General features: G+C 40.8%; 1 protein-coding gene and 2 pseudogenes across 1 annotated transcript; all 3 read right to left on the bottom strand.

The window, feature by feature from the left end:
• Positions 1-234: 234 nt before the first annotated feature.
• On the bottom strand, positions 235-4,725 carry LOC115664728 (cysteine-rich receptor-like protein kinase 44). The gene is made up of 7 exons (XM_030586618.2): positions 3,879-4,725; positions 2,418-2,549; positions 1,898-2,025; positions 1,600-1,810; positions 1,270-1,507; positions 992-1,142; positions 235-912 (listed from the first exon to the last, which is right to left on the bottom strand). Exons 1-7 carry the CDS (start codon positions 4,684-4,686, stop codon positions 565-567), a joined length of 2,016 nt encoding a protein of 671 aa, XP_030442478.1. The 5' UTR covers positions 4,687-4,725; the 3' UTR covers positions 235-564.
• Positions 4,726-8,718: 3,993 nt separating this feature from the next.
• LOC115668997 (cysteine-rich receptor-like protein kinase 44) lies at positions 8,719-11,445 on the bottom strand (annotated as a pseudogene).
• A 73-nt stretch (positions 11,446-11,518) lies between these two features.
• Positions 11,519-12,019, bottom strand: LOC130139315 (cysteine-rich receptor-like protein kinase 14; annotated as a pseudogene).
• Between the last annotated feature and the right edge of the window lie 3,188 nt (positions 12,020-15,207).

Here is a 15,207-nt window from a genome sequence, read left to right as displayed (position 1 = left end):
CTAAAATATGATATTTTTTAGCCTAGTTACAGAGATAAGAAATAGGCTTTGATTTGTCTGTCTCTTGTCTTTAGGATCCGAAGACCAAGCTTGTGCTTGATGTTTGAGTATTTATTTTCGAAAGAAAAGGTACAGAAATGCTAGATTATCTTCTCAACTTCCCCATCCAATAAAAGTTGCAAATGTTTTCACACAAAATCAATGAATTTGTAGACTACCGTTGGCACGAAAATGTTCACAATTCAAAATTTGATAAAGGTTTAACTGCGCGCCTGGACGTGTGGCTTGAATCCATATGTCTTTAATTAGACCTTTTTAGCTTTGGAAGAGCAAGCTGTTCTAGCTGTTCTTGTCTTTACACAAGTAGGGTAAGGCATGACCTTTTAAGAGTATCCTTCACTTCCAAAATTCTATGAGTCTGGATTCAATCCCAAGCCAATGAAGCCATATAACTCCTCAATAAAAGGAAGGATTAAATCATGAGAATGTCATTTTGATGATCTGAAAACCATGACAAACATGAAAATTAGTGTGCAGTGCATGCTGATCTCCCGTTTGTCGAGGCTACCGTGGATATGGCTCGGTCACAGAGACCTCATTTTTTGAGTGGTTGTTCGATCTGCTTCTTGATCTGTTGGCCTCAGATACGCTCGAACTATAATCTTGCGTAGATGAAATATCCGATTCAGCGCCACTATGTATGAAGAATGCGGGTTGAGATGGCACTTGGAGAGTGACTGAGTGGCTGTTAAGCATCAGCAGGACCGAGGCCATTGTTGGCCGGTTAGCCGCGATTTCTTGGACACATAGTAGACCAATGTGGATGCACCTTGCGATTTCGGTACTTGAACCAGAAGTTATAGAGGGATCGATGATGTTTGATATTGTTCCTTCCCTCCAACTCTTCCAAACCTGCAAGCATTTGATCAACATTGAGCAAATTGATCTCCGAAACATTATGCGAAATGAGAAGGTATGTTTCTATACTCACATAGCTTGTAAGAACCTCCGTGTTATCACCCACACGGAAAAGATTGTTCTTCTGACCACTCACAATCTCTAAAACCAGTACTCCGAAACTGAAGACATCGGACTTGACAGAGAAGTTTCCATGCATCGCATACTCTGGTGCCATATATCCACTGTACATCAAAATATGTCCATTTTATTAGCCCCATAGTTTCTTTTTTTTTTTTTTGTCTAGATTAGCTCTATAGTTTTCCTTTGTTATTTTGGTAAGGATTAGATATAGGAGGTTGTAGCACTTACTAGGTCCCCACTATTCGGTTTGTCTCTGCTTGAGTTTGGTCCAACTCGAACAGCCTCGCCATACCGAAATCCGATATCTTAGGATTCATGTCTAAGTCCAACAAAACATTGCTGGCTTTGAGGTCCCGATGGATGATACGAAGTCGAGAGTCTTCGTGTAGGTAAAGCAGTCCTCGAGCAACACCCATTATTATCTTGTGACGCCTATCCCAGTCTAGATTCGCACGCTTGAGGGGATCTACACATTTTGTTGAAAATCACATTCTATTAGACGTCCCTTAATCATTTCATGAGTATCTGATTTCAGGAATGACAATCCGAGAAACATACTGAAAATGAACTGATCAAGGCTTGAATTGGGCACAAACTCGTAAATGAGAAGCCGCTCGACTCCTTCCAGACAAAAGCCTAGGAGCCTGACCAAGTTCCTATGTTGTAGCCTAGCTAGTAACATGACCTCGTTCTTGAATTCTACTTCTCCTTGGCCTGAGTTCCGCGACAGCCGTTTCACTGCGATTTCTTGTCCGTTGGAGAGCCAACCCTAAATTTTCGTCAAAGTTGGTCCTTGTGAGTATCGATATGTAATTGAAGCAATTCGAAGAGTATCAGATGCTTTGTTAGTTAGTACCATGTAAACCGCACCAAAACCACCTTGTCCAAGCTTCTTGGAATTAGAGAAGTTATCAGTTGCAGCTCTAATAGTCCTGAAATCAAATTGCAGTGACTCCGCCGTGCTAATTTCATCCTCAACTTCACCTAGAAAGAGAAAAACACGGTCATTCAGAGCAAACATCATTGTCCTTTCATAGTTTTCGTAATGAAACGTTCACAAACTTTTAGTAAGTATAATTGCACCTGCAAGCGTCACTAATTAACTTGCTATTTTGGCCTGCTTAATCGGGCAATGTCAACAATTGACAATGAGAAATGCGCACATGAACAGGTACGAGCAGTGCATGTATGTAAAAATCGAAATATCAATTCCATGTTCCGGAATTCTCAACCCAATTTGTTAAAAAAAAAAATGGCCTAATTGTCACTATTGTGCTGGTGCAAAAGCATTACAATTAGTTAACTTCAATTATTTTCATGGTCGTTTTTAACCTCATGAACAGTCGCTGTTCCAATGCAAAAAGATAAAGACTCACCTTCAACTCTTTGTCTGGGCTGCTGCTTCTTCCTTTTCACTACCAGGAGTATGGCAACGCCGATAAAAAGTACCACAGAAACACTTGCGGCGACTGCAATGATCACAGTCTTCGTTGAATTGCTCTTTCCACCTGCAAAAGCATAGGCACATTATGTTTACGATCATTGCCAAGTCTCGTTGGAGAGTATTAACATTTCAGAAAGATCGCATTATTCTCCATAATTTAAAGTTTTTGGGTTTAACCGTTTACCTTTTCAACTTCAAGTCCATTACTTTCATGAATTTCTTACGGAAATCTGGGTAATGACAGTGCAATGGTTTATAGGAACCGAGTGGAGCAAGGAACAACCAGGTTTGCAAATGTTCTGGTCAAAACTTTCTGCAGAGTTATTAGATGCTCCCCATGTGCACATATGGGACCACTATATACATGAGGAGCACCAACGAAAAGGATAAATAGGAAAATTAATTACAATTTTTTGTTAATTTGGGTTAGAAGAACCGTAACAGAGTAGTATATATCTCTATTTTCTGTATTTGCGAAATATAAGAAATAAATAATAAAGAGGAATTTCTTTCCCAACTCAATCTAGAGAAATGCTATACATAATTAGAGAACTAATTGGAACCCTCTTATTAAGTGATTTTCCGATTTTTTATTGGTTGTCGATTATTAAATGCAGGGATTGCACTTATTTCAAACCCCAATAAAAATTCGCCACGCCATTTAGTGACAGGATTTGGGCAAAACTTCTTAGAATGTCTAATATCACTAATCAATATTATCATAAGTAACTTCATCTTCGGACGACCAAACGCAATTAAGGTAAGTTTTAGCCTCTCTTTTCCATTGACTTCGGATGTTATAAAATCCTAGTAATAATCTAAGATCTCTTCGACCAAAAAAAAAAAATCTAAGATCTCATGTAAGTGCGTGTCACCGATGTTTCAATTATGCCTTCGTAATTTTCATACCCTTTTGTTTTATTTTTAAGAAACTTTTTGCATTTATGTTAATTTACGAACGGTGGTATAGGATGATGAGAAGTAGTGAAGATCTGCTACCGATTCATTATCCTTAGCCTAGACTCACTTTATTATTCAATTTTAAATTCTCATAGGACGGCTTGTGAGCTATGTATGCCATGAATTGCGCTTCAATGAACTGGCTGTAATAGTTGGGTAATGGCCATGTGGATGCATCAAAGATGAGAGATATGAACCCACATCTTCTTTGGCCGAAAGTATGGACCAACGCACACTTACTTTCTTGCAACAAACAATTTATCCAACGTACCGATCCAAACGAAAAAAAAAAATTGCATGATCTAAAAAGCATGTAGATTAAACTCATTTGAACGATTGATCATGTAAATCTCACGTGGAACTTGCATAATTAATTATAGAAGAAAGAGACATAATCGCCTGGTATCTAACTCCTAAACAAGAACCAACGTACCTGGTGGTGGAGGCGGCGCATCGGCCACCGGTGGCGGCTGTGCGGGGGGCGGCGGAAGTGGCTCGCCGACCGGGTCGAAGAACTGAGCATTGGTCTCGTATCGGAATTGGCAACTCGGTGCCATGATGTTCACTCCTAACTTCCCCGCACAGCACTGCCCGAGTTTTGCGATGACTGTCAACAGGCAGTCGTTGCATTGCTGCTCTGTCAAGTCCGGCGTGCACTGCAGCATTGCGTAGATGGTGGAAAAATTCACTGACGTGTTCCCCGTTGCGTACTTCCTCAGCGAGCCGCCAGTTGCCGCCTTGCCCCGCAGATCGTCCAGCAGCAGCTGCAGTGCCGCGTTGTACGTGTCCGGGCTCGTGACGTCGTTCACGTTGGACAGCAGGTTGCTAGGGTCGGTCATGACCGTGTCAAAGATCGAGGCGTTTGAGTACCGGACTATGCAGTTCCCACTGTAGAGCACCGCCTCCTTCTGGAGGGGGCAGAGGCGGTGGATGTCAGAGGCCGAGGCGTTGAGGCAGGTGCGGCAGCTCTCGGCAGTGAGGTCGCCACGGCAGGAGCCAATGACGTACAGGGTTTGGGAGGCGCCGGAGACGGCGGCAGAGTCATTGAAGAAGCCGTAGGTGAGGGGCAAGGAGTTGGTGGTGGAGATGGAGGAGAGGAGCGTGGTGAGGGTGGTTTGGTAGGTGCTGTTGGCGGTGAAGTTGCCGGTCGAACCACAGTGGGGCGCTGGGAAGAAAGTTTGGGCGTTAATGGCGGAAACAAAGGTGAGAAGAAGCAAGAGGAGGAGATTTGGAGGACACATTTCTTTCCCGTTTCTTTGGTGTTTCCGGTCTTTCTTAGATTAATATCGATGGGCTAATAATTTGTGAATATGTAGTTAGTGTAGTTCCTACACAAGTTGCTTCGTCGAAATCTATTTCGTCCACGACTTTTATTTTGGGGTGGGGGTTGGGGCGGCTTGAATTTTCATACCATTGAAATCATTGAATCTTTCTTTTTCTTTGCCAGAAAACGAGTGATTGACCGTAAGGAGGTCAAATGAATACTTTTTGATGAAAGTATTATTCAACGTTTGTAAATTTCTACTTTTTGAGAAAAGTCTGAACCGAATGGAGGCCAGATGACCTTTTTCTTTGCCATCCGTTTTCACATTTCTCATAGTCAAGCTGCTCTTATTGTCTTTCATATCTATCGGCTAGCACTGAAGGCGAACTCGAAGTACCATGGACACCGTGGGGGGAGCAAGTCACGAGCCATGGTAGAAAGAATGGGGAAACACGAAACTTTGCTCAGTCACCAACTTCGAAATGTTGATGTTGTCTTTGCCAACTTTTTGAATGTAATTGGATTAGTTCATCCTCAGGTATATCTCAACCTTACTAGTAGATGACAGAGAAAGCCAGTGGGATATATTTCTTTTTTACAGAGCAATGAACATACAATTTTCTGGGCACTATTCAACGAGCGCGCTATCTCCATCCATAGGGTGGAGTTTGTCATATGGAATCGATTGGTATATGCATTTTACATATTCTAGAGCCAATTCCCCACCATTGCCAATATCTACTCAATTTGGACCACCTCACATAACCCAAAATGTTCGTAATATGGAACAAGCAGAGTTTTCAAGTTCCTTCAACGTGAACCGTGAATCCAAGACATTACACACACAAAAATAGGTGGAATGTTCTTATACCATTTGAGGGATTTTGCCTTCATGGCCAATGTCGCTTTATCGAAGAAGGAACCGTCCTCATTGTTTGCCAATTTCACTGACATCTTATATAGGAATAAAACGGGCGGTTGCTTGACAGATAATCGCTGGACCAAGCATCCATTGCATCCTTGAAAATCTGCAAGAAGTCCCTACAGACTTCAACAACCCTCCAATCTTGTTGTTTCAACGATGAGAGACCGACACTTTTGCTACGAGGGGTGGAGTACAACGTCTACATTATTCTTTCACGACAAGTAAGTTGGAACGTTTAACGAGTCTAGAGAACCTTCAAACTGGTCAACTGACAATAGTCGAAAAACGTTTTTAAAGATGTTATCATTAGCCTTTTCTTTTAAATTTCCACCTACTCGTTCGATGATCATCATTAGGTCGAAAAACTTGTGTTTGAACGAACTCAAAGCGGTGTTCCAGAAGCGAAGTATGGACTTTGGTTAACATCATATTTTCAATATCAACATCAAATTATTTGTGTAGGGATAATACTACACTATAAATCAAACTCGTACTTACCTAGATTTTGAACACTTGCCCCTATAATTATATGAAATATTCAACAACGCGCTACGATTAATAATAAACTATATATATGTTCCCTCGTATACCAAATTTTTTTTACTCCTCTCGAATTGTTAATAATTTCTTGTTACGTGAATTATCATGCCCACATAGGGTCGACCTCGCCGACCCTTGCCTCTGGCCGATCGCCGGAGAAAGAAGGAAAGAAAAAAAAAAGAAAGAGAAAGAAAAGAAAAAAAATAAAAAAATGAAAAATAAATAAAAAGTAAATAAAAATTCGAAAAAATATTAAAATATTATCAAAAATTATCCATGTTAGCACTGGGCGCACCACGTAAGATGAGCGGCATCCATGTTAGCGATTTCCTATTAAAATTGACCGAAAAAAAGGGTTTTGGACTGAATTGGGTTTATGACTTTTTTTAATAATTTTCTCTGTCCACATAAGTCTGTTGTTGTAGATCTTGACTTCTGTGACGACCCATTTGTCTTTGTCTAACACCAGTCCATTACTATTCCGTATATACTTTAAACAATTGGTGCGAAGGTCAAGAGTATAAGTTTATATATAAAACATGATAGAGATTGGAGTAGATTAGGACAATAGCGAAAGGAAACGACAGGATCTTCGAAGTTGACTTTTACCTGCACGGATTCTTATGGCCCTGGTCAAAGAATATCGTGTGCTATGTCTTCTTCTCAGAATTTAATTATTCACCCACAGAAAAATTGTCTAAAACATTTTAAATTTATTTTACTTTTGCCAATTCAATTTTAAATCTTTTAATTTTGTCAATTCAGTCATAAAACTTTTTTTTTTCGTTTGGCAATTAAGTCCATCAAGTAAGTTTTAACATAAAATCGCTGACGTAGACACTGGTAGTGCCACGTAGAACGGCTAGAACTAATGTGGACAATATTTAATAATATTTTATTTTATTTTCAAAATTTTTAATTAATAGTTTCTTCTTCTTTCTTTTCTTTCTTTCTTTTTCTTTTTCTTTTTTTTTGTCTTCCAAGTCCGGCCACAATCTCAATAGATTTAAGACTTTTTGGATAATTTTCTCTAACAGGTGTCGCAGACCAAAGCAAATAAACTAAAATATAACGTTTGACTGTTATATAACATTAACTCCACTAATAATGCACCATGCGGTCCACTATGATTTCATATTCACTTTAAACAATTGGTACGAAGCTTCAGAGTATATTACATAACGTCGTCTTATAACCCGATGATAGAGATTGGAGTAAACAAAGGACAATAACGACACTGAACCGTAGAAGAATTTCTTAGTATTGTCGGATACGCGCTTTGACTTTTTCAAATTCTAAATAGACGAGATTTTCATAATATGTAATGGTCGACATATAAATTGGACTATACAGAATTTATTCATGATTTTTTTTTGGAATTTAGATATTTCCTTAAGTTTCGACGGGGCAGTAAAAAAAGTACGTTTTACTTGCAAATTCCATCGGGGAGGGTGATCTTTGGGATGGACAATATTTTTCTTATCAGCTTAGAAATCTATTCTTATGAAAAGAATATGTAGGATTATTACAGCATAATTGCTGGGAAAAAACCAAAAAAAAGAAAAGTGGAAACTATCTTTAACTTTGACGGATTGACCGAGAATCAAAGAAGCCTAGTGGGTAGTGCCAGTGGAAATGAGAGAGCACGCGATACGGTAGAAAGACGACCGCAAATTCTCTGGAGCAAGAATTCAACATAGAAGACTTCTGATATGAAAGGGAAATAACTTGCAAATTGAATGGATCAACCGTATATTGAACTCCTAAGGTGTAACCTTGACCCGAATTTCGATTTCCAGTCGGCTATTAACCACTGATGATAAAAGTTTGCTATTTAGTTCTCTACGAACCATTGACAGCAATGTCGACGGCGAAAGCCGGGAGATGCGCGTCACCCGGGTGGTGGGGGCGGGATGGCCGTGAGGAGGGAGAGATGGGTCTTGCGGTTTTTCTTGTTTTGGCTAGAAATTGGTGCATCGGTGTATTTTCGTTTTTCTTGTTCAAGTTTGCTCTTTTTGTTATGTTGACACATTGCTAATTAAAAAGCTTCATGATTGATTGCGCGCGGCCGAGCAGCGGCATTAACGCGCATCACTGGAGAGGGGGGCGGGCTCTCCATAGCTCATTAGCGAGGGCCGTCCGGCAATGGCGGGTGGCGGATGCCCACCCTCTGAAAATAAGAAAATCAACTTCGTTTTACTTAGTTTTGCTATTTCCCTACACTCCGTTGGGAGAAGATATCAGCACATCATATTGTTATGTAGTGTGGAGCGACATAAAAAAAAAAAAATGGCTTTCGGAGATTATACTAGATCGTGAATACAAGTTATTATGGAGGAGAGAGAAGCTAATAAATTACTTGAATAGCTTGATTTGTACATCATGTTAGATGATGAAGTAACATATGCGATCCTGAAGTATTTTCTTAAAAAAAAAATGGACTCTATAGAGCAAACTGCGTATATCAAAAGCTTGAATTTAAGTATTTATTGGTTTGTGTGCTGTGCAGGGTGTTCCATGGATTTCCAGGTCCATGAGTCTATACCCTCATATTATAAAAATAAACAAGAGTTTTCGTTCTATATTTTACCGTTCCACCACATAATCTCTGGCTAGATTTCTGATGTGCCAAGAGTTTAGACCTTTCAAAAGCATAAACTTATCTTAAAACAGCAGCTCGCATCGTCTTACTTCCACTTTCAGCTTCGATCCTTCGGTAATAATATCATCTAGGGTGTGGATCCGTCATGGAAGCTTCGTTTATTGATGTCGGTGATGAGCGATGAACAGCGGCAGTCGACATTTCTCTACCACTGGCATCTGTCAAATATGCAGGCCGTGTCGGCATTGGGAGGGTCGTGCTCTCGCTCCCGAGCATTAAAACCACCGAAGCCATGGTAGGCCGTCTCGCTACGTTCTCTTGAACACATAACAATGCAATGTGGATGCATCTTAACATTTCGCTTCTCGAGCTGCCATTTAACAAGGGATCTATAAGGTGAAAAGGTGTACCCTTTCTCCAATTTTTCCATGCCTGCAGTACACAATCACAAAAGCAACTAAATGCGTTTTGTAATTTCACATGCGCAAGGAGAAGCTTTATAGATTTTCACTAACTAAATTACTGGACAAAATTCCACAATTTATACTCACGTAGCCCAGTAGGTGCTCCGAAGTCCCCGAACTGCTGTTGTATGAATTCTTCTTGCCACTGATGATCTCTAATACCACTACGCCGAAGCTGTAAACATCGGTCTTCACAGAGATCTCTCCATGTCTTACATATTCAGGAGCCATATAGCCACTGTTACATGTAAAACAAATGGATCCAAGAATCATCAATGGGGAAACTGAAATTGGTGCCCGTTATCATTGTATGCTTTCCTTGAAAGGATGAAATAGACGAAGGAGCATTAGGTAAGTCTATTTTAAACTTACAAAGTTCCCGCTATTTGTGCAGTATTTGCTCTACTTTGGTCCAAAAGGAATAACCTTGCCGTGCCAAAATCAGTTATCTTGGGATTCATGTTCTCATCCAGCAGAACATTGCCAGGCTTCAGATCGCGGTGTATGATCCTAAAGCGTGAATCCTCGTGCAGATAAAGAAGTCCTCGAGCGATTCCACTTATAATACCGAAACACCTCTCCCAAGTTAACAACATACGTTTGATTGAATCTGCAAAATAGACATTGTTTAGGTTCTTAATTGTTCTGCGTGTAATGCAAAGTACTACCAAATGGTTTGATGCAAAAATCTGTCCAATCAGTAAATTTACTATCATTGAAATGGAAGCGACAAATTTGAACGTCCTAGTTCGTACCAGAAATGAATCCTTCAAGGCTTGCATTGGGTGCGAACTCAAGAATAAGAAGTCTTTCCCCTTCTTCCAAGCAATAGCCATGGAGCTTAATCAGATTTTTGTGCTGAAGTCCGACCAACAGAGTGACCTCATTCTTGAACTGTTGCTGACCTTGATTAGAACACCCCTCAAGCCTCTTCACAGCAATGTCTTGTCCATTATCAAGCTTGCCCTGCAGTCAAATTTTCATTTGCAAGAAACAACGTTTATCTCCTTGTAGTGATGTAATTCCCAAATAAACATCGACAAAAATTTTCCAGCTACCCGATACACTTTTCCGAATCCCCCTTCTCCAAGCTTATTGCCTTCTGAAAAGAAATTTGTGGCAGCCCTGATCTCGCTTAGTTTGAACTGTAAGCTTTCAGCAGTCTTGACCTCCTCTTTTGCTGAAGAAAATGCAGAGCAATCAACATGAGATCTCCAGAATCCGATCAGAAAAGTAGATAAAATTCTCTTGTTCTTAACATGCCATTTGGGCTTTCTTAATTATTTAACAAAAATGTACGATTGGTTTTAGATTCTGCACCGTTTCTCAGAAGGGGAATATAAACCAAAATCACCCCGCTCTCCCTCCCACACTAGTTTAATTCTTATGCTAAGCTTGATAAGAAGTCATCCAATACCAACCAAAATGCAGAACGCAAAACTACCGATAAATCCACTAACCAGATGAGACCTTCCATGGATTACTTCTTCTCCTTCTAATAAAGCAATACAAGGAGACAATAACCATCACGAAGAGAATTGCCGAACCTACCACAGCAACCACAATGCGTAATGACTTCGAGGTATTACCTGCCAACATCAAGCAATGCGTTTAATCCAATTTGAAATTGAAACTCGTGATTGTTAGCATTTCAAATTAAAATGATTCTATCTATAGCACGGACATCCAAACATTGGGCCCTACTAATCCCCATTGATACATGGACAGGCAATTTCATGTGTATTCGATAAGACTTTATCCCACGTAGCAGCCGCGGACTCTGAATGAGAGCTGTGATTCATGAATATAAAATCAGCAGTAACCTTAAAATTGAACCAACCATTGGTGACTTGGGCATTTGCAGGTAGAGGAGCAGCAGGGTCAGCCTTGGCGACTGCAGTTGGTGGTGGCGGAGATGGTGGTGGATTGCTGAAATCGGAGTCGAAAAACCGGTACAAGTCCCATCGGAAAATGCAGCTCGGCTTGTTAACGCCCCCGCCTTGTTTTCCATGGCAACATCCTTGATAATCATCTATGCAATCCGACAAGCAACTCTGGCAATCAATCTGAGACAAATCGGGGCTGCACTGCAACAGCGCGAATAAGGTCTGAAAGTTCGGCAACGCCGTCCTCCATGCTGCGAACTTGAGCTCCGACGTCCCCATCGAAGCCCCCGCTGCCAGCTCCTCCGTGAAGTTCCTCCATATCCGATCGAACTGATCCTGATCCATCTGGAGGTCGCCGGTGTTGTAATAGCTTAACGTCGGAAATGTCTGCTTCACGCCGTACATCGGACGATCAGCGTAACGGATGATGCAGACAGAATCTCCTGTCCCCAAGGACCACGCAGCTTTCTGGTTCGGACACTTGATAATTAAATCTTCAGCAGCAGAGTTTATGCACTCGAAGCAAGTATCGTTCGAAGAGTCGCCTCTGCAGAAACCGAGCACGTAAACAACGTCCGAGCCGTTCCCTATGTTCCCAGAGTAGAACCAGCCATTCGAAGCCATTTCGCTAGGCAGGGAAGAGAGGACGAGCTCACGGTTCTTGGCATAGTTGCTGGTGGCCGTGAAGTTGCCCGTGTCATAGCAGTGTTGAGCGTTGGAGAGTTCAAACGTTAGGATGGGAAGACAGAGAAGGACAGAAGGAAGACGACGAAGGAGAAGAAGAAGGATTGAAGGAGGCTGTGCAGACATGGTGGTAGCTGGCTGCTTCAGCTCCATTGTTGAAGATGAGACGCATGAGTCGTCCCCTGGGGAAGTCGTGGCTGGAGTTTGGTAATGCCTGGATCAAAAAAGTGGTTGATAGAGATTGAAGTAGATGGGAACAACAGAGGGAGAAGACCATGTCAAAGCGCGTTTGCGTGACAAACACAAAATCAAGGAATTATGCAAATGCAAATGCAAACGCTAACCCTTGACATACCACGGGGGTGGCTTGAATGGCACGGGCTACTATTCCACAAACGCGAGGTCACTCTCACAGAGGCTAAAATTGTTCGTGGGAGCATCGCGTGCATCTAGCTTAATGCGGATGAGTTTTGGAATTTCGGCACCGCGGTGGGCTGCATCAATCTCGGACTTCTGGATCACGAATAGAGAGTAGATCATGGATTTGGCGGCCCGTGGGTCTCGCCCAGGCCCGGTCGGCCCAAATGGCAACATGGGCATGTCTAAGAATATACATATCGACACAAATTGCTCGATCCGTTGCTTCTTACTTTCGCGTTCTCGCCTATGTTTGCTTAGCCATACCCAGTGGCCGCTACCTCCATGGTGGTCAACCCCACCAGAGAGAGAGAGTTTGTGATTTAAAGTCCTCGATTCCCTCTCTGCAAGTTCTTTCTAAAGGATCAGTGTTTCTTGCTTTTGCTGTTGAGTATTGTATTGCAATGAAGAACTGTATTTTCCTCATCTTTCGCTGCTTCATCATGTTTTGTCTTACCTTAAATTGGGTGTGTACAACTCAGTAATGGGCCCTGTTCCTTCGATGCAGTCCTCTAAACCTTTTTCCAGATATTTGGCCTTTTTAGAGCTATTAATTTTGCCTAGGCTTAATTCATTGGATAGTATGGGCGTCTTGTAATCTTTTCTGGGCTCGACACGAATGGTGGATCTTTGCGCAGCTCGTTGAGACCGGTGTCAGAAGTTATTTGGGATCATCTCTGGTTAATTGTTATTGTCGGTCTGATCCATCCTTTTGCATGGTTCGAGATCTTTTTTGTTATGTCTAGCACAATGTCTCTTCTGCCCATTTAAGGCAATGGGAATCGCAACTTTAGGAAGTGACAGGTTAGTCTGGTGCCGTTGTGCGGGCTTGCGCATAAGGATGGAAGGCGGGACTTGGGCTGTATCGATGTTGATCGCATTAATTCTTCTGTTTTGGGAGATTTACGAGCAAACGGTTTTCATGTTTTTCTAAGCTGTGGGACTCGACATGGGACCAAAAAGGGACTCTTGTGGAGCAGACATTTTTTCTCATGGCATGTTAAGTAGTTTCCTTCCATTGTTCAACATTTTAAGGCAAGAAAGTTTGTCTGAGAGTTATAAGTCTCTTCCATTGCTTCTCTTCCCTGTAACTTATATTTCGGTCCTCTTACTTATTTCCCCCCTTTTCAGTTAGAAAAGGTCTTGCAAAAGCTATGCTTCTTTCACTCTTCTTTGCTGGGCCTAAAGTGCTAAAACTGTAGTCAAAATGTTCAATTAACCTACAAATTCCTTGGAAAACATCTTAAATTGATTATATCTTTTGCTTCCAATTGCAGGTGCCCCAGACATTTTTGCTAATATGTGGCCTTCATTGACTTGGTATATGGATATCTGTAAACTGTAAAGAACAATATCTTCGTGGACTTCACCGCAGACGGAGAGAGTGTAAAAAAGGTATGCATGATTTGCGTTCCATTTATGTTACAAAAAATTTTCTATTTTGGGTCAATTTTCAATTTCACGCGTAAAAAAAAAAGCCACTTTCTTAGTCCATCAAAGGCAAACCATCCATACTAGGATTAGGGGATTCACGAGAAATTGCTTTCTTGTATTCTGGTTCGAAGTAGTTGGTCGAGTAAGAACCGAATTTGTAATCTCACTTTTCTTGAGGCACGAGATCTCTTTCGCTGCGCTAGTCACATCAATGGCTGTCGTTCTAACCAAATTACGCAAGACTTAGAGCAAGGCAAATTTAATCTTTCTCGACTTTCTTTTCAAACTCAAGGTAATAGCTATCAACTGAAAATACCAGACAAAACTAGCGGAGCCAAGCTGCCAAATGCTAGCAATTGTTGCAGATCATGTCATTGTTGTTTAAAAATAGATGGAAGAAAGTCATCCTGTGAATTTCCCCTCTAGCAGCCATTACTAGAACGATATTGTACAGCTGAACACTTCCATGCAAGACAGAAAACGTGCTAACTTTGGCAAATTATCTAAGACTAAATGCATTTAAACAGGATCAATCTGTTTTAACCTCTCGGAAAGGTTCTTATACAATATTTTAAGGAGGGAAAAAAGAAATTGACATAATCTCGTCGACCTTGCCGGCCCTTGCCTCTGGCCGATCGCCCGAGGAAGAAGGGAAGGAAAAAAAAAAGAAAGAGAAAGAAAAGAAAAAAAAATGAAAAATAAAAAATAAAAAAAAAGTAAATAAAAATTTGAAAAATTATTAAAATATTATTAAAAATTATCCATATCAGTACTGGGTGCGCCACGTAGGATGGCCGGCGTCTATGTTAGCGATTTCCTGTCAAAATTGACCATCCACGTAGGATGGCCGGCGTCTATGTTAGCAATTTCTGTCAAAATTGACCAAAAAAAGGGTTTTGGACTGTATTGGGTTTATGACTTTTTTTAATAATTTTCTTTGTCCACGTGAGTCCGTTGTTGTAGATTTTGCCTTCTGTGACGACACGTTTATCTTTGTCTAACACCAGTCATTACGATTCCGCATATACTTTAAACAATTGGTACGAAGGTCTAGAGTATAAGTTTATATATAAACGATGATAGAGATTGGAGTAGATTAGGACAACAGCGAAAGGAAACGACAGGATCTTCGAAGTTTACTTTTTCCTACACGGATTCTTAATGGCCCTGGTCAAAGAATATCGTGTGCTGTGGCTTCTTCTCAAAATTTAATTATTCACCCGCAGAAAAATTATTTAAAAAATTATAAATCTATTTTACTTTTGTCAATTCAGTCTCAAAGCTTTCAATTTTGTCAATTTAGTCATAAATTTTATGTTACGTTTTACCAATTGAGTCAATCTAGCAAATTTTAATTGAAAGTTGCTAACGTGGACGCCGGTAGTGCCACGTTAAACGATCGATGCTAACGTTGACAATAGTTAATAATATTTTAATCTTTTTTCAAAATTTTTAATTATTATTTTCTTCTTTTTTCTTTTCTTTCTTTCTTTTTCTTTTTCTTCTTCCAAGTCCAGCCACAAGTGAGGGTTGCAGCCCTCTACCA

This window comes from Syzygium oleosum, unplaced genomic scaffold (genome assembly GCF_021117445.2).
Source record: "Syzygium oleosum isolate NSW1041296 unplaced genomic scaffold, Sole_v2.1 Sole_v2.11, whole genome shotgun sequence".
Lineage (NCBI taxonomy): Eukaryota > Viridiplantae > Streptophyta > Magnoliopsida > Myrtales > Myrtaceae > Syzygium > Syzygium oleosum.
The sequence above is the reverse complement of the archived record's forward strand: the minus strand, read 5'-3'. Positions and strand labels throughout refer to the sequence as shown.